This window comes from Schistocerca gregaria, chromosome 2 (assembly GCF_023897955.1).
Source record: "Schistocerca gregaria isolate iqSchGreg1 chromosome 2, iqSchGreg1.2, whole genome shotgun sequence".
In the NCBI taxonomy this organism is placed as follows: Eukaryota; Metazoa; Arthropoda; class Insecta; order Orthoptera; family Acrididae; genus Schistocerca; species Schistocerca gregaria.
In genome coordinates, this window is record NC_064921.1 from 390574785 (window position 1) to 390599430 (window position 24646).

Sequence of the window (24646 nt, forward strand, 5' to 3'; positions counted from 1 at the left end):
TTTCATTTGCCCTCCATACACAAACAACTCCTGGTGTTTCCTCCCGAAGTGCAAATACAGCACTGCCCTTGGTGCCAAGCACACCAGTCCATTTGGTGAGGCTGTACAACACGTAAGGACTCCTTTATTCAATCAAGTGTCAACAACTTAATGCTTAAAATCGAAGTCCAGAATATGAAGAAATTATGGGATGGTAACATTTTATTTAGTAACCAAATAAGAGTAGTTAATATGAAAAACTAATAACTGAAGCACACAACAGTACTAAAATTTTAATTTTGCTTTTATGTCCTTAATCACTGTTAAGGTAAAACAGTGGAGCATATAGGCAAAATGTTCATATTGCATGGTTCATCTGTTCTTTTCTTCTGTTTTGCAATCATCTGTAATGACAGTCTAGTGTGAGTTACACAGAAAAATAACTTTTACAATGTCATTCATCAGGCCATCACTAGAAAAGAACAGAAAATAAAAAAGTAGATATTTCTTCCCTAACTTGGGTTATCTGACAATACAATATCACAAAAAACAATTTATCACAAAATGTGTTGGTCAATCATGCATTTATGCAAGATAACAGCTTGCATGGCGCATATTATGTACATTATACAATTCTGCAACAGTAATTCATACATAAAAAACATCGACGAAATTCAATGGCCTCTAAGGGAAATACTTGCTTTCAGCTCACTGTGCTTTTGAAGACATGATTCTTGGGTAATATTAACAGAGTACACAAACAATGAATATTATTACAACGAAATATACACACATCACAAACTCAATCACACCATTAATTACAAAGAAAAATTACAAGCAAGCGCATATCTAAAAACACACACACACACACACACACACACACACACACACCATATGTGACTTTCATTTTACTTTCAGACCACAATAGTGTACAAGGATACATTAGACCGTACATCATTTAACATGCACACATACTATACATGCGAAAATTTACAAATATCTCGACAAACAAGGAATACTGGCATCACTTCCAGCATAGCACAGTTCCATAGTGTAATCACACCAGAGCAATCACATTCAATTGCAATTCATACTTAAAGTTCACTGGCTGGCATTCACCACATTAAACCACGTCCGACCAGCTCCTAGGTGCTCTGATGAGGGTATCCTAATTTGAACAAGATGCACAGGGCCAGAGCTAGTCTGAATAGCAGGTACGGATCCACTGAGGGTAGCAACAGCATCCTGCTCATATGCAGCTGCAGCTGCCCCTAAGTTTGGAGTAGCGGGCACCACAAGCGTGTGTCTGCTTGTATCACCAGACGATGTTGTGATCTCCGTTACCGAACCAACATCAGTGTGAATATCAGCCAGTTCCGAAGGGTCTGCAAAGTGAACTTGTCCATCAATTATAAGATGCTCCACTGCTTCCTGGACAGTCTGGCTCTTTGTGTCGGCATCCTCCACTACTACTGTCTTTTCTGCATAGCAGCGATCATCGCTGTCTTGTTGGATAATCACATGATCCTTCAGTTCCGCAATGTACACCTGGAAAAAAATTTATTTATTTTAATAGATTCCTGAATAATAATAATAATAATAATAATAATAATAATAATAATAATAGTTAGGAAAATATTCATTTTTAGGGTTTAGTAGGTTAATCAGTAAACATGTAACACTTATGTTGTCTGCCTGCCTGCCTGCCTGTCCGTTCATTGATCCGACTTTTCAAAATCCTTTTTCTCAGAAACTGCTAGACATATAGAGTTGAAATTTATGTCACATACTAAGCTTTTAAGTCAATGCAATCAAAAGATTCAGTCATTTATGTCACATATTTTGATACTTGCAAACTCACCCATTTAAACCTACAGGGCCCTTACCCTTGATGTAGAATCATGAAATGTCGCAATAAGAAAGGTTTCACAGTCACGTAAAGGCAAAAACAGAAACTTTTAATTTTATCAAACAAAAAAATTATTTTCCCAACATTTGTTATTCAAATTAAAATTTTAAATTAAAATGTTCTTAATAGCCTTGGAATCCCTGGGACCAGAGCCAGTGTCAATAAGTGGCAAAAAAACTGACTCCCGGAATGGCTGATTTGTCTATATACATAATAGTTCATATGGAACCTTCAATGTACGTGCCATAATCACACTTCACCAATTTTGTTTTGTTTTAGTCCATCAAATGTGTCCTTACTGTCAACTTTTAAGTTTTTTTTACAAGGAGACAAACTGCAATGAAACTTGTCTGTAATAATCATTGCCCTTTGACTCAGCTTGTCCAATTTTCTTTTGCTGTTTTACTCGAAGTTGAACTCCCATTGAAAGCCTGTATTCATTACACACGAGACTGTTGCGATGCCCAGACATTTCTACTTATAGTCAGCTATCTGGCAATGAGGGATGCACTGCACAGAAATTGGTCTCTTGTTTAAATCACTGTCAGAATTCAAAATCCTCAAGGACAGTTTCACAATGTTCTCCACATTCACACACAATGATCTTCAAGAACGTGTCACATGATGTAAAGTCTTCTGTAATTATGTTGTTGGTTCACCATTTGTGCTCGCACAACCACCACAAAAAAGAAATTTATGAGAAACTGCATGACAGTTTACTGTTGACTGTCTGTGAGTTTCTATCATGTTTTGAGCAATAATGTTTTGATCTTTATGTACAATCATTGGTCAACGGTAATAGTACCCAAGACCCAGACATTCTCTATTAATTTCACATTTGCATTACTTAAAACCAGAGCATAAACCAAAACAACTTTTCCTGAAGCCACTCATTGCAACTAGCAGTATTTTTACTATTGTCGCATCACCCAATCCTAAGAGTTGCCAACATGCACAGTATTTATAAAGCAATCCTCACATCCACTATTGAAGTGTATCTACTGTATTGCAGGTAAGAAACTCTGCAGTACCTCTGTTACTCGTAAAGCAATTTTCCTGTATGTCACTGATGTTATAAATGACAACTTATGATGAAGTAGGTAAAAACTATTACTGATCATAAAGGTGTGAGTATGCACAAAAATAAAAATTATAATAATGGCAATATACTATACAGGAAGCAGCTACTCAGGTAGCAGATTACTTGTGGACTGCATGTGAGGGGTTTTTTGTTTTTTTTTTTTTAGGGCTAGGTGGTAGTCTGAAGTACTCTAATGAACAATCATCAGTCGATACGCAGCAAGGGAAGTCATACTGCATTAGGAGTCAATAATGGACGAAAGGTGTTAATAAATTAACCACAGTTGGAAGAAAAAAAGTGTACTGATATAGAAGAAAGTAGCAAAAACAGGAGCATTAAAGGTTGTCTTGGTCTCATCAGCTAAACGAAAGCTGGGCTGAAAAGAGTAGTATACAACACATTATTCTGAATTAAAAGGCAGAATATTTCTAATGCAGCAAAATCACAAAGCTGTTGTCAGGTAGGAGTACATTTGTGCAATCTAGGTATTAAACCAGCAAAATTGGATAAGAGTTGCCGCAGTTAACAAAGAAGATAAAATACGAAGTTTAAAGTGAAATTTTTGAACACCTAGAAAGCAAGTTACACCAGTAAAGAAGACTATTTGACAGCTGCCTAGTTCAGAAAGAAGACAGGAGAAATTGGGGTAGGGATGGGTTCCAAGGCACTGAAATTGTGGTTTTCCGATATTGTGTGCAAAGAGAACAATGTTGCATTGGGAGTAGTTTATTGTTTAAAATCCACAGCTGAACGTGGGAACATTACAAAACATACTGAGAAGAAAGGCCAATTAAAATAAAGGAAGTTTGGGGAGTTGAAATCATTTAATCATGGAACTTTCTGAATTTTCCACATACGAGGAAATTAAAAGCTGGTTTTGCAGCAAACCGGGAAAGTCTTTGTAAGCGTTTGACAGAAAGAAAGTAGCGAATTGCAATCAAATTTATTCAGAGTAGTATGAACAGTAGGTATAAGAAAAATGAATTATATATACTTTCCAAGAAGAAACGTGAAGAGAGAGACCATGTTGAGTGAGTTTTTTTGTAGCCAACAGCTACGTACCGCGAGCTGCCACAGTTTGGTGACAGAGCTTTCAACAAGCTTGATAAGTCTGGGGTGCACTATACAAAGGAAGCAGCTACTCAGGTACCAGGTTACTTGTGGACTGCATGTGAGGGAGTCTGGAGTACTCTGATGAACAATCATCAGTTGATAAGCAGCAAGGGAAGTCATACTGCATTAGGAGTAAAGACACTTTAACTGTCAAACTTTTATCAGTAAATTACTGAAGTATTTGCAACAAAGTTCCCGAATTTACTGCCCTCTAGGAAAGTTCTCACTCTCAATTTATTCTCGGGACCAAGAGCTGGCTGATACCCAAAGTGGAAAGCTCAGAGATATTTAGCGAGTCATGGAATATATATCGGAAAGACAGATTAGAGGCCATAGGAGGGGAGTGTTCATTGTGGTTGACAAAAATATTGTCTCTATTGAGGTCAAAGTTGAGTGTGACAATGAAGTTATGTGGTTGCGTGTAACAGGTCTAGGTGAAACCAAGCTAATTGTTTGATGTTTTTCCTGGCCGTCCGATTCTGCTGTGACATTTCTAGTCATTCAAAGCTACAGTCATTCGAAGAATGTTTAATGTCAGCAGCACATAAATACCCAGATCATTACTAGTAGGAGGTGGCTTTAACCTACCAAGTATGGACTGGGATGTCTATGGATTCACTGCAGGGGGTACAGTCATTCGTGTGAAGCACTTTTGAACACTTTTTCTGAAAACTATCTTCAGCAGCTATTTTGGCAACCCACACACAACAGAAATATATTAGACCTTGTAGCTACAAACAGGCTGGACCTTATTGACAATGAAAGTACATTAACAGGGATTAGCAATCATGATGCCATTATAGCAACTACAGTTACACGAGTTAATAAAACAGTTAAGAAGACTAGGAGAGTGATTCTGCTAGAAACGGCTGATAAGCAGTTGTTAGCATTCCACTTACACAAGTGAACTGAACTGACAAGACCCCACCATTGTATAATAACATGACTTGGAAAATGCTGTGGAAGCAGAGGCTGTTGCACCCTCGGTTCAAAAGAGCACGCACAAATGTCAACAAACAAAGGTTAGCAGAGATTCATGCAGCTGTGAAAAGAGCTATGCGCAAAGCATACAGCTATTACCACCATCATATGTTAGTAACAGATATGGCAGAGAACCAAAGAAAATTGCTAAGTGGGTCTAAAGCTTCCATCCAGTCACTTGTTGACCAGTCTGATGTGGCAACTGAAAATAGCAAAATGAAAGCCATATACTGCTGTTTGACCATCGAAAAAGACTTCAGTATGGACAACATAGTAATAAGCATCCCTGGTGTGGAGAAACAACTGAGGGAGTTTAAAACAAATAGTTACCGGGTCCGGACAGTCTCCAAATTTGGTTTTTCAAAGAGCAGTCTATGGCATTGGCCCCTTACTTAGCTTGCATTTATCACGAATCTCTAACCCAGTGCAAGGTCCTAAGTGAGTGGAAAAAAGTGCAAGTAACTCCTTTGTATAAGAAGGGCAAAATGACAGACCAACAAAATTACAGATTAATACCCCTAACATTAGTTTTATGCGTAATCTCTGAATGTATTCTAAGTTTGAATATAATAAATTTTCTTGAGACCGAGAAGCTGATGTCCATGGATCAGCCTGGCTTTAGAAAAAAATCACTTGTGCAAACTCAGCTTCCCTTTTCTCACATGATATAATGCAAACTATGGATGAAGGGCAACAGGCAGATTCCATAGTTCTAGATTTCGGGAGAGCATTTGCCATGGTGCCCAGTTACAGGGTGTCAAAGAAGGTACGAGCATATGGAATAGGCTCACAGATATGTGAGTGGCTTGAAGACTTCTCAAGTTATACAATGCAGTATGCTGTCCTCAGTGGAAAGAGATTTGGTGGACAGAGTGGGCAGCAATCTGCAGTTGTTAACTGACAATGATGTGGCATATGGCAAGATGTCGAAGTTGAGTAGCTGTAAGAGGAAAGAAGATGACTTAGACAAAATTTATAGTTGGGGCGATGAATGGTAGCTAGCTCTAAATGTAGAGAAATGTAAGTTAATGTTGATGAGTAGGAAAAACAATGTTTGGGTAAGTCATACATCATTAGTAGTGTCCTGCTTCACATAATCACATGATTTTAATAACTGGGCGTAACATTGCAAATTTATATGAAATGGAACAAGCATGTGAGGACAGTGGTAGGAATGGCGAGTGGATAACTTCGGTTTACAGGGAGAATTATAGGAAAGTGTGGCTCATCTGTAAAGGAGACAACATATAGAATGCTAGTGTGACTAACTCTTGAATACTGCTCCAGTGATTGGGATCTCTACCAAGTTGGATTAAATGAAGACAGCAATGCAGTTCAGAGTCAGGCTGCCCGATTTTGTTACTGATTGGTCCGAACAACACACAAATGTTACACAGATGCTTTGCGAACTCAAATTGGAATTCCTGGAAGAAGGTAATGTTCTTTTCAAGGAACATTATTGAGAAAATTTATAGAACCGGCATTTGAAGCTGACTGTAGAACGATCCTGTTGCCTCTAACAAACATTGCACATAAGGACCACATAGATCAGATGTGAGAAATTAGGGCTCATACAGAAGTACAGACAGTCACTTTTCCTTCGTTCTATATGCAATTGGAACAGGAGAGGAAATGTCTAGTAGTGGTACGAAATACCCATGCCATGTGCCTTTCGATGGATTGTGTGCAATATTGAAGTAGATTTAGATGTGCCTAACCAGACGCCCTTTGTCAGCCTGCGCGGATTGAGAGGATTTTAAACAATGAGTCATCGCAATAGTATTGAGCAGAATTTCAGCTGACATACTCACAAGACACATTAACATCAGGACAGCCACATAATCTTGTGGGTTTCTAGGCAGTAAAAATTTGGCCAGTTGTACTGGCACTATTACATCAGGTGGGATTCTTGTTGGCACTTATGAGTAACGAGCCACAACATTACAACTTCGTAGTGTATCTTCCTCCAGTGGGCTGCAGCGACCGTAAGGGACGGTGCCCTCTCCACCCGTAGGGTCAAACTGGCTTCAGAAGGAGCAGGCAGCTCAAAAGGGCTTACTTTACTTCCCACTGTAACCACACAGACCTCCTGCAGCAGCTGCATCATATAATTACAGTAAGTTATTTCAGTTTGAGTTGTCACTGTCTCTGAAGGGTTTGGAGTGAAGAGGAAAACTGTTCAGAAAGCCACTAAAGACATTTGACAGAGCGAAGCACAATGTCCAGTTGTCTGCCTGTCCAAGTTACAATTAAACTGTAATGATCTAAGAAGTTCATTTTGAGTACTTCTAATTAGCATTTTCTTGAAAATACTTTTCCTTCTGAACAAACAGAATAAGTTACTTGTAATTTTATCAAGTAGGATACATCTTTCTTAGTAGTATATAGATTTGTATGGCAGTGTGAAATGTAACTAACTTTGTTTATGGAATCAGCTGAGTAGTTAGGGAGGAAACAGCTGGTATCAATGGACAAAAGCTTAGTATGGGTGCAAAACTGGATGATACGAGAGAGCATAAAAACAATGTGAATCGGTAAATATGTCGAGCCAATTCAATGGCCATATAGATCAGTTATAGAAGAGTGTGATCAAGGATATAAGACAGTACATAAATCAGATGAAAGGATCAAAATAATGGAACATCTAACAGCCACAAAGTTGCGAGCAACTCCATAACATGAATATGAACAAGAGAGGTTAAAAGGCAGATCTCTCAATTTAAATGACAAGCTTGAACTATAGGGATAACTGCTCTGAAAAATTAGTTGGGTCCCTGGTTGACACAAGTAGAAAATAACGTCTAGGATTTTTCGCAACAAAGGTATTAGATTAAGTGAACTGCTAAATTACAGTTTCATCAAAATTTAGGCACAGTGAAAAAAGAAGTTAGAAAGAAGCCGTAAAACCTTACAACTCAGTACAAGAATTGAACTTATGGGCAAGAAAATATATTTCAGGAGAAAAGTAACTTCTTTTAACAAGCACTTGCCTACATTCAAAACTTTTGTGGAAGTAAACTCAAGAAAGTATACCACTGCACATACTCCGAGTACTGGATGAAGAAGTCACTGTGTGTGCTTGGTTCGAGGGGGGGGGATCTATAGAAATACCCAAATTAATATTGCCAAACATTATAACGTTTACTTGTACAAAGTAAAGGATGGTGCATAAAAACTGGTCCCAAGTACACAATTCTCACCAACTATGCACGAATTGTTGCCCAGCAGGAAAGATGCAACAGCAAAAAGATAAACATGTAATAATTAGATTATAAATAAATAGAAAGTGAGCTAACCTAATGAACTGATCTTGTTTTACATTAAATTAAGTGCTGAAAACGATCACCTTGTGCTTCAAACCACTTTTGCATGCCTAATGTGTTAATACACATTTTGAACAACTCTGACATATCAGTTTTTAAAATTTCATTATGAATATTGTCCTCCAAATCTTCTAACATTATTGGCTTATTTGCTTACATTTTCCCCTTTAGACTGCCCTCAGACATAAGTAATATGTGGTTAGGTCCAGTGAATACAGCAGCCACAATCCTTTGCTGACAGTCCTTTCTTCTATAAATCTTTCATAAATTTGATATACTGAGTCACGTGAAGTGTGACAGAATACACCATCCTGCTGAAAGACAGTATAGGTATGTTTATAGTGAAGGGGGGAGTATGTGACTCACTACTTGATTTTCTGACAGCACACCACTCCAATTTTTTCACCGTGAAGGGGTCTCTCATTAATCATGGATTGTTTGTTGACCAGTATGTGGTGTTCTAGAAGTTCACCTGTTCTGTCAGGTGGAACCGGTCTTCATCACTGATGAAATACAGCAGCGGATCCAGCATTCCAGTCTCAATTGTTTGACATAGCCATGTACAGTAATTCATAAATTTGTATTATCTTCCTCTGAGTTCCTTGGCACATCTCTTTTTGTAGGGGTTTATCCCTAAATGGTGTAAAACATACCGACAAAACCTGTGCAAAAAAGTCACTTTTTGTGACAATTTACGTCTCTACTTCTTTGGACTCTGGACCATTTGTGCTCGAACATCCACAACAACAACATCATTTGCAGCTGACCCTGTAGTATGCCACTTTGTTACCATACTGCTGTATACTGCTCTTTGTTACTACGGAAATGCCAGTAAACTTCTTTGAAAAAATGTCCCGCATTTCCTAACATGAAATGGTAGTCACGTATGCCTCCTGTGTGACAATTCTTTCTTGAACAGGATACACCTCGCTGAGATATTTACTTAACACATCTTAACCAAGTTGCAATGGCTTTCATACTGAGAATACAAAACAGAGTCGCAACATGTTTGAAACAACAGATGGCAACAATGAGCAATGTAGCACTCAGGGCCAGTTTTTCATGCACCACCCTGTGTAACAGCTTACAGTAACTGTAAAAAGGATGAAGTTAAGTGTTTTTACTTCCTTCTGTAGTCACGTTCAGACAGAAAACAGAGAAATATTAAAGTAAAGTGACATTTATGCTACTAAGTAATATACAGTGACTCTAAAAATGAGGAGAAATGAATAGCAGTGTTTACAAATCGCTGTAAAACACACACAACATGACAAGTGGATAGTAAGGATACAATACAATTAAAAATATGGTGTGAAACAGCAATTGAAATCGAGCATGTTTTGCTCAGCAGCATGCTCACTGGGTGGTCAATTTTGCTACTGGTCACAGTTTGACAGTAGTCATTTATTTGGATGGACACTTAGTTGGATGTTATGTTCACATGAAATGCCGTGCGGAAATTACAGCGAAGCTGGTATACAAGATGACTGCTTTCCAAAGGTGCCCATGCCACCGATAGGATATGACAGGGTACTATAAGGTAGCATAGGCCTGTGATGGGGCTTTAGTAGGATGTACTGGGTAGGTATCAAACAGTAGCTGAACCCGTTAAATACAACATGCTCAATTTCAATAGCTGCTTCACAACTAATGCCATTTGGGTCCTTGCCAAACACTACTTTCTCTGACATATATATGGGAGTTGTCCTTGAAAAGTATTCTTCAATCCCGTGATCCTCTTGGCCTCTAACTTTGCTAGCTCCTGCCTCCACCCCTGTTCCGTGATCTTACTTCACTTATTCTGCACTCACACCCTCTTCTTCAAAGTTCCTTCCCCGTCCTCCACATCCACTACTCTGTATCATTGAGCAATGTGCACAACTCCCCCTGCCTATAGCCAGAACAAGCTCTCTGACAGCACATTCCTATCCCTTGCACCTGCTGCCTTCCCTCCCAGCAATCTGCCACTCTGCCCCAACACTCCCTCCCAATCCCTGCCTTCTTTCTCCACTCGCCCACTCCACATGTGCGAGGGGGCAGAACTCGCAAATGCCAAAGTTCACAATTAAGTCTGAACAATGTAAATAAAGAGCCTGATTAAAAATTTAGAACAACGTATTGCTGTGCTATCGAGGATAATATTCAATGTAAATCATTTATTAATAATAGGTAATTATTTTTTGAAATTCTTATGCAACACAATATGGATGCGTGCTGTTAAAAGCGAGAGTATCACACTTAGTACATATCCGTAGCAGACAGCCACTGTCCAACAGGAAAGAATATGAAAGAGGACTAACACTGATGTCACTTTTTCATTGAGTTATATAAGACCGATACTAATAGTAAGATGAAGCTCGAGTTATGTTCATAATCTTTTAAGTTCAAGTGGAATAAAAAATTTTATCTCCTTTAAAGTAATAATTATGATATTTTTATATTGGATAAACGAACTTCATTATGGTAAACATGACAGTTTTGGTAAATGTTTTTTGTATTCTGGGACAGAAGAAGTGAGAACAATATGTCAATGATGAAAGAAAGACAATTTTATAACATACTACTCTTGATTAAAGCATTTACTAAAACCCATGTCTGTGCATTGTACCCATAAATTTTATTTTAACAGTTTATTCCCTCTGTCCTCTTTATGTAACGATCAGGTTATTTAAAATTCTCTTCTCAATTCAAAATCCAATTAGTAATATTACATCTGAGATGGATCATTGCAATCATCAACAATTTATCATCCACTACTGGATATAGGCTTATTCCAGACTTCTGCATTCATTATGATCTTTAGCTTTTCATATCCCAACTTCGCCCAGCTTGTTTCTTTAAATCATCAGTCCATTTTCCATTTGGTACTCTCAATGTCTTTCTGACCAAAACAGAATCTTATTAGTCAATTTCCCATTATTGGTAACACTGGTTCCCGTTAGCACACCAAGGTTAAAAGCCGCCGGGCTTCGCAAGTACTTGGAAGGGTGGCTATACGGGCCTGCTGAGCACTATTGGCAAGCAGGGTGCACTGAGCCATTGTGAGGCCAATTGAGGAGCTATTTGTCTGAGGAATAGGGGCTAAGGTCAAGAAACCTAAGAATGGTCAGGAGAGTTATGTGCTAACCACGTACCCCTCCATAGCCGCATCCTATCAGCTGAAGATGACATGACAGTCAGTCAATCCCATTGGGCCTACTGAGGCCAGTTCAGGCAGAATTACTCACTCAGAATTTAATTAGTTATATGCTTAATGATTCACAATCTTCCTAAGGTTCAGAAAATAGTTTAGGTGGGTTAGCCGCCATTCGTTGACTGTTCTCCAAACTAACTTCTTCTTGCATCACTAAAAAATTTCCTATAGCTCTAACTACTTTTACAATGAGAACGTTTCAGGTACTATAATAATGCACACTAAGTTATATGCACTTCCATGAACAGAGTATGCAAGAATGAATATTTTTCCTTTTTTCCATCATAAAATAATTCCTTGCATTATTACTTCTGTGCTAGGACTTCAATATATTTAACTGTGATATTAGATTAACACTTACAACATAAAAACAGCTGCAAATTATTAATTTAATACCCGAAAGTTCTGGGTAGACAGTAAATACCAAAATGGGGATAATAATAATAATAATAATAATAATAATAATAATAATAATAATAATAATAATAATAATTTCATATCCCAAATTTACCTTGGTTTCATGCTCAGGTACATGACTGCCATCAACGACAGTCATTTCTACTTCTGCGCCAGCAGACAGTTCACCAGCAGTAGCAACTACTGCTTCTCTAGTTAAATCATCATCTGAAGTAAGCCTTGGCTGGTTCACTACAATTGTGTCATTTAAATGACCTTGGCTCTGCATGTGATTGTATAAGAGTGGTTTGCGCATGAAACCCATTCCACAACACAAACATTCATAAGGTTTCTTGTCACTATGCACAAACCTATGAGCATTGCGATTGTCACGGCTGTTGAATGCTTTACCACATACTTCACAATGAAAAGGCTTCTCACCAGTATGGATACGGCGATGTTTCTTGAAATGCTCGGGATAAACAAAAGTTGCATCACACGTGGGACACTTATATGGTCGTTCACCTGTGTGAGCAGCTTTTACATGGTAATCTAGGAGACGGCGTCGTTTGAAACCTTTACCACAATCAGCACATTTATATCGTTTGTCTTGGAGGTGTGTAGCACGTTTGTGAGATTGCAAGTTGCTACGCTGACTGAATGTTGCACCACAGAATTCACACTGATACGGTTTCTCACCAGTGTGTGTTCGTTCATGATCACGTATCTCAGCCTTTCTTGCAAATGCTTTACCACAGGTGCGACATACGAAAGGCTTACACCCTGAGTGAACAACTGAATGGACTTCCAGATTTCGAGGTGTACCAAATGCCTTTCCACACTGCTCGCAGATGTATTCACGAGAACCATTATGAGTACGTTCATGCTGTGCAAGGTTCTGTGCACTCAGGAATGTCTTCCCACATTCATTACATGTGAAAGGTCGAGGGCGTATTTCATGCGTCTTTGCATGAGCCCTGTATGTGTATTTTGATGCAAAATCTTTGCCACACACCTCACACACATAAGGTCGCACTCCAGTATGTGTATTGATATGTTCTTCTAGCAAATTTCGAGAGCTATACCGTTTGCCACAAGTCTCACATGTCCACAGCTTTGACTGTGGATAATGCATACGTTTGTGTACACGGAAAAGTCTAAGGTTACTGAATATACGATTACACACTTCACACTGATAGTCTCCATCCTCGGTCGCTGCATGCTCATCTAAGTGAGCAGATAATTCATTTCGTTTGCGGAAGTCCTGACCACAGATATCACAAATGTAAACACGGATGTTATGTACATTTTTTGTGTGTGATGATATGCTCTTCATGTCCCCTACAGCCCTCTGGTCTTCATCACATAACAAGCACGTGTAATTCTGTCCATCTCTCTCAATTACCTGCAATTATAAAAATATATATATATATATATATAAATGTATAGCACTCAGTTCAATAATGAAAGCATGAGAAAAACATACCGGGTGGTCATAATTAAACTGATGTTGTTCCAATTGCTGCAGTGTGGGCTGTATACATAACAGGTTGCTGAAACATAGTACGTATGTTCATTAAATTGTTGTGCTCATGAGGTTCGCTGGGGGAAAAAAGCTTCACTTTCTGCTACCAGCTGAAAAACTAGGCACTGTAAGAAGTCAGAACATGAAACATTTCCTGTTTTCACATCAGTATGCTGTTTGTGGCTTGGCGGTACATGTTGATATCTATTGTGAAGTGACTGTTGGTGTAAATGATTAAGAAGATTGAAGTTTTCTGTTCGAAACACAGTGGTATTGACAAGAAAGACCGTGCACTGCTGGTAAAGTTATTTCATCAGAACGACAGCAATAGCAGTGCTATACTGCGGGAATATTGCCAAAAGAAACAGCTGCGAGGAGGCCCCATGTCAATAAATGGGCTAAAGAATATGATCAAGCACTTTGAAGAAAGAGGAGTATTAGGGGTGCAGCAAGGAGACAGAAGTGACCCTTTTCCATGGAAGTAGTTGTTGAAGTTACTGTTGCTATAACCGAACATGCAGCATATGGCTCAAACTCTGCACAGACAGTGCTCAAGCTGTGTCATGGGAATTTTCTCTCCCCTGGTCAACTGATAACAGATTCTGCAGCACATTTTACACTGGTATCCCTACAAGATTCAAAGTCTGCATCAAATGAAGCCCTAAAGCTACAACACCGTGACTTTGTCTTTTGTTTTTTGGCACCCATGGAAATATATGACGTGTGGCCAAGGAATATTCATTGGCCGGGCAAGGCACATTTTACTCAGCATGGTGCACAGAACTGTTGCATATTGGATTCTACTCCACAACATGTTGTGCAGGAACATCCACTGCACCCAACTTGTGTGACTGTGTGGTGTCATTTCACAAGCTCCTTCATTGTCCATCTGTTTTTCTCTGCGCAGATGACACCTTGTGGTCTGTTAGCTGTACAGTGACATCTTCATGTTATAAAGACTTTGTGCAACATTTTATTCCAGCTTCCCAAGTACGCAACTTAGTCACACCATATTTTGGTTGGTTGCTTGGTTGGTTTAAAAAGGGGCAGGAGGGGGCTAAACTAAGAGGTCATTGGTCCCTTGTTCCAAAGGAAACAATGCCACAAGGCTGAGACTAAGACAATGAGACAACACAAAACAGAATGAAAGGAAAAACCACAACAACGACTGAAGGGCCATAAACACTTTAATGGACAAAAGGGGACAAGAAAACCACAAAGACGAAAGAAACAGGTATAAGAGGTTAAAACAAGAAAGCATGTTACCATGGCTGGTTGACCATGACGATAAAAAGGAAAGGCCAGCCACTTTGCAACACATTAAAACCCCAAACCTGAAAGCACTAGCGTGGAGGACACACAGGGACAAAGGACACTGCTAAAAACTTAGAGCAAATGATAAAACCCACCCTCACAAATAAAACATAAATCTAAAGCTGCTGTGGAGGTATTGTCGTTAAACACGGAAGGTAGGGTGCTGGGAAAGTTAAAAGTCCACCGCGGTGCGGCTAAAAGTCGGCAGTCCAGCAAGAGATGGACAACAGTCATTCATGAGCAACAGCGACACCGAGTTGGGTCCTCACAACGGAGAAGGTAACCTTGCATCAGCCACATATGGCCAAGGTGGAGCCGACAGAGAACCACAGAGTCCCTGCGAGAGGCGCGCACGGAGGTCTTCCACACATTTATAGTTTCTTTAATGGCATGCAGCTTGTGCATATTGAGGTTATGCCATTCCACCTTCCAAAGCCACAAAAACTTGTTGTGTAATATAGAATGCAGGTCAGTTTCACGGAAGTCGATCTGCATAAGCGGTTTATGCCTGTCAGCAAGTTCATTGCCTGGGATTCCGATGTGACCTGGGCTCCAGACAAACACCACTGAACGACTGGACCATTCCAGGGCATAGATGGACTCCTGGATGGTCGCTACCAAAGGATGACAAGGGTAGCACTGGTCGATAGCTTGTAGGCTGCTCAAGGAGTCAGTACACAGGAGAAATGACTCTCCCGGGCATGAGCGGATGTGCTCAAAAGCACGAGACATGGCCACCAGCTCTGCAGTGAAAACACTGCAGCCATCTGGCAGGGACTGCTGTTCTATATGCCCTCCATGAACACAGGCAAAGCCAACTTTACCATCAGCCATAGAACCATCGGTGTAAACCACTTCATGGCCCCAGTACATGTTGAGAATTGAGAGGAAGTGACAGTGGAGAGTCACAGGGTTAGTTGAGCGCTTAGGGCCATGTGAAAGGTCCAGGCAAAGCCGCAGCCTAGGTGTACACCATGAAAGTGTTAGTGAATAAACCTCAAGTATCGGTGGTAATGGCAAGGACTCCAGTTCACAGAGAAGGAATCAAATACGAACTGCAATTGTAAGCCCTGACCTAGGCCGCTGATGCAGGAGATGAACCGCCATGGGCAGGAAAAGGAGATGGTAATTCGGATGCAACGTAACTGGAGAGCAACTGTGCAAACCTAACCTGCAATGGTGGGACTCTGGTCTGCACCAGGACGCTGGTCACCAGATTCATCCTAAAAGCTCTTGTCGCTAGGCAAATGCCACAAACAGTGGTGCACTGGGTTGAGGAAACGCAACACTGAGGGTGCCGCCAAACCATAAACCGGACTCCCACAGTCAAGACAGGATTGAACAAGGGCTCTGTAGAGCTGCAGCAGTGTAGAGTGATCTGCACCCCAGTTAGTGTTGCTCAGGCAGTGGAGGACATTCAGGTGCTGCCAGCACTTCTGCTTAAGCTGATGGAGGTGAGGAAGCCAAATCAATCAGGCATCGAAAACCAGTCCTAAGAATCGATATGTCTCCACTACAGTGAGTGGATCGTTATTAAGGTAAAGTTCTGGTTCCGCATTAACGGTACGACACCAACAAAAGAGCATAACATCAGACTTTGTGGCCAAAAACTGGAAACCATGGGCTAGATCCTGTGACTGTGCCTTCTGGACGGCTCCCTGTAGGTGTTGCTCAGCAACACCAGTACTGGTGGAGCAGGACAAAATGCAGAAGTCGTCTGAATACAGAGACGATGAAATGGACAACCCTACAGCTACTGCTAGATCATTAATGGCCACTAAAAATAGAGATACATTCAACAGAGTCTTGCGAGACCCTATTCTGCAAAAAATGTGGAATGTTTCACAATTTTGCATGTCATCCTTGTGCAGGAGCCATGCCAATCTTCTCTGTATCGTTCCAATTTTAGTGTCTGTACCACCAACGTGAGTACATCATTATTTTCATGCAAGATGGGGCGACATGTTGCTTGCCATGCGAAAGACTTGCTTGCTAACAACTGCAAAGTTTCAAGATGATTGGCTTTCCAGATCCCCCAACCTAAATCTAAGTGACTTCTGGTTGCGGGGCTATCTGAAAGATCATGTCTATTATAGATGTACCTGGACTCTTCGTGATCTGAAGGATAGCACACGAAGACCCATTGCTCTGATTGTATCGCATATGATGCGAACAATACACATATACTGAATACACATTGTAACTTGTGACCACATCCCAATAAATGTGGCAGAACCACCATTATCATGTGTGTGATGGTTCCTCCCCTTTTCCTGCACCTGTACCACATTCTGACTGCTTACAGTGCCATATTTTCACCCGGTCCAGAAAGTGGAACAATTCCCCCCCCCCAGCATACTCCGGTAGCACACAGATTAACGAACATGTATACAATGTTTCTGCGTCCTGCAATGTATATAGCGCACACTGCAACACTCTGAACACCTGTAATTATAACCATCCAGTATAAACAAAATGACGAAGAGAGTCACAAAAAAAAGAAACATAAAAATACTAAATTTTACATGTTGAAATGGTGTCAAGAAAGGGTACAGAGAGGCAAAAATTCTATTGGGAAGTGTGAGCCCACGTCAAAGAGAGCCCTCGTATTCTCATAGGAGTACAAGACTGACAACATTGTTGTCTAATCTTTCCAAGCGAAATTTACAGCTAACTAACACTGCCATAATTTAGATATAAACACTGCAAGATTTGACACCACTGAAAGTAGTCAAGCATATTCAGCAAAAAAATTTCACTTGTTAGTTATTTAACGCGTTTGCTAAATACGTCACAAAGTTTCTTATACAAGTGTACAATCAACATTTCTTGAAGGTGCCACAAGTTGGGAATTCTTTGTAATTTTATTGCAAATTACACAAAAACTTGTCACTAATTGTTTTTCCTTCTGAAAAATATACATTGCTACCAACACACAAACAAACTGATCATCATCATCATCATCATCATCATCATCATCATAATATGTCTTGCACACTTGGTCCACATACTTTCCTGTGTATGTTTCTAATTTACCTCATACATGTCAAAGACACTATGTCATGGCCCCCAAGTGTATGTCTTGAAAACTTTGTTTACACCTCAAATGCCTGTGTCTGAAGGACGGACATGCTGAAACGACATGTCCACAGGTCGCAAAAGTCCATCTTCCAATGGTTATCTGTGCAAGGCACATTTTATTTGGAAGACAAATCCCATTTAACACAGTTTGCTTCAAAGCTTTTTGTAACACAGCATATGTTTTCTCTAATCTCTCCACATTCCCGAGTAACAATGCCTGTGTCTGAAGGACGGACATGCTGAAACGACATGTCCACAGGTCGCAAAAGTCCATCTTCCAATGGTTATCTGTGCAAGGCACATTTTATTTGGAAGACAAATCCCATTTAACACAGTTTGCTTCAAAGCTTTTTGTAACACAGCATATGTTTTCTCTAATCTCTCCACATTCCCGAGTAACAATAATGGTTTATACTAGTACTTATTGTAAAAGATCTCAATGCTTTTAAATATTAAAACCTGAATAAACTGTTAAAGGCAAGTTACACATACTTTGTTTAATTTCTAAAACCAATTACTTTAAAACAGCTTCTGTATTACTTTACATCAAGTATCTCGATGTTTTAAAATATTAAAACTGAAATAAAATGTGTAAGGCAAGTTACACACACTTTCTTTAATTCATCAGCATAGCTTTGAAATATTGCATCAATAAGCCCCCCGCCCCAACCCATTTTCATTAAATATAGATTATTCAACTTTATGATAGCAACTTTGTCTCACTCTAACGTACATCTTAACACCTGCACAATAAAAGGAGAAAAATATCACAACATTCTTCCTTCTCAATTTCCAATTCATTTCTTTCGCTTTTCTGTACAAGTACGGGCACTTTCCCTTTCCCTGGTTTCAAAGCATAGAGGTGAGACACTTTGGGAAAACAAACGTATTTCTATCATTAAGGGCCAATTTTTATAATCAAAGCTTATGTTCAGGAGAAGCCGTGTACACCCATACTCAGCAAGCCACAGTGAAGTGCATGCAGAGAACACTTACCATTCTATTAGTTATTACGGTTTTCCTAATCCATTTGTCTGTGGAGCACAGTAAGAATGACTGCTTAAATGCATTTGTGAATACTGTGGTAAGGATACAATGTAGTCATTTTTTGTCCTGCAAAATTCTAGTAACAGATTAAAAAATTTTAATGCCTCTGGGTGTGTAATAACACACAGGCCCAATGGACAATATTGCGAGAGCAGAGTTCTGGAATTTGGACAAGATGCAATGGGAAATGGAAAACCATTTCACGAACAATGGACATGTAGGATTCAGACTTATACAGTGTCCCCTGGCAATAATGCAAAAGTTACACGTTCAATAGTGCATTTTAAACTGAAACATTATTTTGTTGTAATTAAGATGCTCCATCTTTTTATTCTTAACAGTTCGAGAAAGACACTGAAATGTGTAAAGATAATCTGCATAATGGGTAACTGTGAGTTTGCTACACTTATGTATAACTTAATTTTTATTATTTTCTTTTTTTAATAATATTTTATATAATCACTTGAAATATACATATACTGTCTACAAGCCATTATATGTAAAAAAATAATTAAATCTATCTATATTTCATGAACAAAAATTCTGTTTTAGCACTTTAATTAACACTTTCCAGAAATAACTTTGAACATTTATAAAGCACTATAGTTCATACTGTGTCATGAAGAATATGATCAAAAACCAACAAAAATATTTACATGAAAACAACTTTCTCAAATGTTCAATTTCTGCCATAATTTTGGCTGCTTCAGCCGACACTTTTTCTTTTTTTATTTATTTAGATTCTAATGTGTCAGTTTCATATTTTATTCTTTTTCTGGCAAATTACTGTCCTTTTTTTGTTTTTCAATTTCAATTACTTGTTTCTTTTTATCATATTTATACAAGGAACTCGCATTACGCCTAGAGAGCATTAAACTTCAGTAGATTTTATAATTGCCAAAACCACCATCATCATAGATTGGAGCAGAAGTATGTACAACATTCCCCAGCAAAAATATTGAAATAATATTGAGCAAATCTACAAAGTTACAACATTCTTTTTGTGACAGTGACATTCATCCAAATGAGTTTCACTACTTACGAACAATGTTGTTTCTTTTTTAATATGAGCATTGCTACAAATATTGAAAAATTCTAGTTTGACACAATTTGCTTTTACACCAGATAACCTTTGAGCAGGCATGAGAATTTCAAGGCATGATGTCAACCTCTTAACAGCCATTTCTTAATTTAATGCTATTGATACATGAAATGGCACATGTACGTTTATATTTCAGTGGTGATCTTTCAAGTAGCTTTTGTGCCACACCAATAACACTAGAATGCATTTCTTCTTTATGCCTCAAGGTGTAAGTCAGGTCCTTAACTTTCTGTTACAAAGTACTGCTTAGTGACCAGATTATTCTTATCCTTCATGTCAATCTTCACAAGATTTTTCATTTACTGAACTGTCTGATCTGACTATTCACTACATTAACGGCGTGGTAAGAGGAAACAATTCATTGTACAAAAAGGAGCCACACACACATTACTTTGAAAATCAAACAAAAATCTTTGAATACATGCACTATTGCAGCAAAAAAAGGCAATTTTGGACCTAAGAATCTGTCTCTAACTGCCGACTTTGGTAAGACTTTTATTTTGAGCTGCTGAGAAATGTATGTTCTTAGAGGTGGAAAAATTTTTAAGGCTTGTTCAGCCACACGTATATTTTCGATCCATCTTGTGCCATAGAACTGTTGAAACAAGTAAGGCTCCAAAAATGGTGCAATTTCCCAATTTGTTTGTCACAGGCCAGTTTTGAAAGTTCCATGAACTACATGCAGGCTCCAACTACTTGCAAGAGTTCTATGTTATAAGAAATGTCATTCCCAACTTAAAAATTCACTTTTGGTCCATTCATTGACAAATTCAAAACTTCTGGAAGATTCTTCACGCCAAAAGAACCTTTCAAAGTATATAGTAAGTCACTGACCCTTGTGCACTGAGTGAAAGCAGAGTCAAAATATTAAATTGAAAACTAACTTATTTTTATTCCAAAACCTAAAAAGGACTTCAATTTGTTGGTTGGTTTAAAGGCGGGAGAAGGGACCAACCTACGAGGTCATCGACCCTTGTTCCTAATAAATCAGTGCCATAAGTGAGAGAATAAAACGGACAAAACACACACACAAAACGAAAAGCCACAAGAACGAAGGGAAGGCAATGAACACTAAAAGGAACAAAAGAGGACAAGAAAACAACAGAGAGATGCTGGAAACAGAAGAGAGTAAAACATGAAAGCAGATTACAGTGGCTGGCCAACCACGAAAATAAAACAGGAAAGCCAGCCACTCTGCAACACTTTAAGACCTCCCCTAAAAGCACTTGGGTGGAGGATATAGAGGGACAAAGGGCATGCGCTAAAACCTACATAGAAGTATAAAACCCGCTCTGACGGATAAAATGTAAAAGTAAAGCTGCTGTGGAGGCACTGTCGCCCAGCACCAAAGGCAGGCTGCTGGGAAAGTTAAAAGTCTGCCGCAGAGCGGCTAAAAGTGGGCAGTCCAGCAAGAGGTGGACGACTGTCATTTGGGAGCCACAGCGACACTGAGGTGGGTCCTCGCGACGGTGTAGGTAACCATGCATTAGTCATGTATGGCCAATGCGCAGCTGGCAGAAGACAACTGATTCCCTGCGAGAGGCCTGCATGGAAAGCTTCCACACATTCATAGTCTCCTTAATGACACACAGTTTGTTGTGCATGCTGTTATGTCATTCCGTCTCCCAAAGCTGGAAAACCCTGTGGTGTAAGACAGAACGGAGATCAGCTTCCGAGATGTCTATCTCCAGAAGCTGTTTACGCGTCACCTGTTTGCCCAGCCTGTCGGTAAGTTTGTTGCCGAGGATTCTATTGTGTCCTGGGGTTCACACAAATACCACAGAATGGCGGGACTGTTCCAGGGCACAGATGGGCTCCTGAATGGACGCTACCAGAGGGTGGCAAAGGTAGCATTAATTGATAGCTTGTAGGCTGCTCAATGAGTCAGTACACAGGAGAAATGACTTGCCAGGGCATGAGCAGATGCACTCAAGAGCAAGAGATATGGCCACCAGCTCTGCAGTGAAACAACTGCAGCCAACTGTCAAGGAATGCTGCTCAATATGTTCTCCATGAACATATGCAAAGCCTACATGACCATCAGCCATTGAGCTGTCTGTGTAAAACACTTCAGAGTCTGGAACACGTCAAGAATTGAAAGGAAGTGACAGCGGAAAGTGGCTGGGTTACCGGAGTCCTTAGGGCCATGCAAAAGGTCCACACGAAGCTGCGGTCGAGGGATACACCATGGAGGCGTACATGAACGGACCACAAGCAGAGGTGGTAAACGGAAAGACTCCGGTTCAGAGAGAACGGACTGCACGCGAATCGCAATCGTTAGCCCTGACCTGGGACGCCGATGAGGGAGGTGGACTGCCGCGGGTAGGAAAAGGAGACGGTAATTTGGATGCTCTGGGGAACTATGAATGTGTGCTGCGTAACTGGCGAGCAGTTACTCATGTCTGATCTGCAGTGGAGGGACACCAGCCTCCACCAGTATGCTGGTCACCAGACTCATCCTAAAAGCTCCCGTCACTAATAGAACCCCCACAGTGGTGCACAGGGTTGAGTAAATGCAGTGCTGAAGGCACTGCCGAACCATAAACCACACTCCCATAGTCAATTCGGGACTGGACAAGGGCTCCGTAGAGCTGCATCAGCGTACAGCAATCGGAACCCCAATTGGCGTTACTCAGCAACGGAGGGCATTGAGGTGCTGCCAGCACTTCTGCTTAAGCTGACGTACATGAGGGAACCAAGTCAGTCAAGCTTCAAAAACCAGTCCTAGGAATTGATATGTCTCGGATGAACGGTACAACACTTGACAGAAGTGCACGTCACTCAACTTTGCAGCTGAAAACTGGAAGCCGTGAGCTAGAGCCCATGACTGTGCTTTGTGGATAGCTCCCTGGAGGCGCCGCTCAGCAACAACAGTACTGGAGCAGCAGTACAAAATGCAGAAGTCGTCTGCATACAGAGAAGATGAGACGGAGAGTCTGGCAGCTGCTGCTAGACCATTAATGACCACTAAAAATACAGAGACACTCCATACAGAGCCCTGCAGAACTCCATTCTCCTGGATATGGATGGAACTATGGGAGTCACCAACTTGGACATGGAAAGTGTGGAGCGACAGGAAGTTTTGGATAATAATTGGGGGTGGTCCCCGGAGACCCCACTCATACAATGTGGCAAGGATATGATATCGCCAAGTCATGTCATATCATATCATATACTTTATGCAAGTCAAAAAAGACGGCAATAAGGTGTTCGAATGGCAGACTCGATGGACCCAAGAATATCAGTGATATAGTGACCCTGCGGAAGCTGCCCTGACATGGAGCGAGCAAGCCACGTGACTGTAGAACCCAACCCAACTGCTGACATACCAGCAGCTTACAAGGAAAGTTGGTGAGGCTGATGGGCCAACAGCTATCCACATCAAGCAGGTTTTTTCCTGGTTTGAGCACCGGAGTGATGGTGCTTTCCCACCATTGTGACTGAAAGACTCCATCGCACCAGAGCCACTTGAAGGTGATGAGAAGATGTCAATTTTAGTCAGATCAGAGATGTTTAATCATCTGGCTGTGGATGCGATCAGGCCCAGGAGCTGTGTTGGGGCAATGTGCAAGAGCACTGAGGAGCTCCCACTCTGTAAAGGGGGCGTTATAGGATTCACTGTAGCGTGTAGTGAATGAGAGGACGTTCCCTTCCAGCTGCCGTTTGAGTGTGCGAAAGGCTGGGGGGTAATTCTCCGACACAGAGGCTTGAGCAAAGTGCTCAGCAAAGTGTCCAGCAATCGCGTTTCTGTCGGTACGTAACTCGCCATTTATGGTAACACCGAGGACAACTGTTGGGGCCTTGTACCCGAAAAGGCGTTTGATCTTTGCCCAGACTTGAGAAGGTGATGTGTAGCACCCAATGGTGGAGACCTATCTCTCCCAACACCACTCCTTCTGTTGTTTGATAAGGTAGCCACGGGCACAGAGCCATTTAAAGACTATGAGGTGCTCCAGGGAAGGGTGCCACTTATGCCGTTGTAGAGCTCACCAATGCTACTTAATTGCTTCAGCGACTTCCGGCGACCACCAAGGGATTTCCTTATGCCTTGGGCACCCTAAAGAGCGAGGGATCACGTTTTCTGTTGCAGAAACAATTGTGCTAGTCACCTGCTCAACCATCACATCGATGTTACTGTGTGGGGGAGATTCAGCAGTGACAGTAGAGGTGAAAGTTCCCCAATACACCTTGTTCAAAGCCCATCTGGGCTAGTGTCCATGTGCCTGATGTTGGGGCAGTGACAGGAAGTTGGGGAAGTGGTCACTACCACACATGTCATCATGTGCTCTCCAGTGGATGGACGGGAGAAGTCCTGGGCTGCAAATTGATAAATCAATTGCCAAGTAACTACCATGAGCCACACTGAAATGTGTTGTGGCCCCAGTATTTAAGAGGCAGAGGTCGAATTGCGACAGTAAAGTTTTGACATCTCTATGTTAAAAAATATATCGGCTCAACCACTTGTTTATAGTGGTAAACACTACATTGACATTCACAACCACGACCTCTGATACAGTATGGATAAAGTCAAAGTTCGACGTCTCCACCTCGGCCAGTAAGCACGGTACCACCCCACAAGGGGTTATGGACATTAAAATCTAC

General features: G+C 40.5%; 1 protein-coding gene and 1 non-coding gene across 6 annotated transcripts in view; both read right to left on the reverse strand.

Annotated features, from left to right (window-relative positions):
• Positions 1 to 183: 183 nt before the first annotated feature.
• LOC126321429 (zinc finger protein 37-like) overlaps positions 184 to 24646 on the reverse strand; it is a 71020-nt gene continuing 46557 nt past the window's right edge. For all 5 annotated transcript variants that reach the window (XM_049994184.1, XM_049994183.1, XM_049994185.1 and 2 more), the window contains 2 exons: positions 12091 to 13380; positions 184 to 1527 (listed from right to left, as the gene is read on the reverse strand). In XM_049994184.1, the coding sequence (XP_049850141.1) occupies positions 1081 to 1527; positions 12091 to 13380 (1737 nt within the window). In that variant the 3' untranslated portion in view covers positions 184 to 1080. The remainder of the gene's footprint in view (positions 1528 to 12090; positions 13381 to 24646) is intronic.
• LOC126337502 (U6 spliceosomal RNA) lies at positions 16641 to 16747 on the reverse strand. Its single transcript, XR_007565079.1, has one exon. It is a non-coding gene; the product is annotated as a U6 spliceosomal RNA (small nuclear RNA).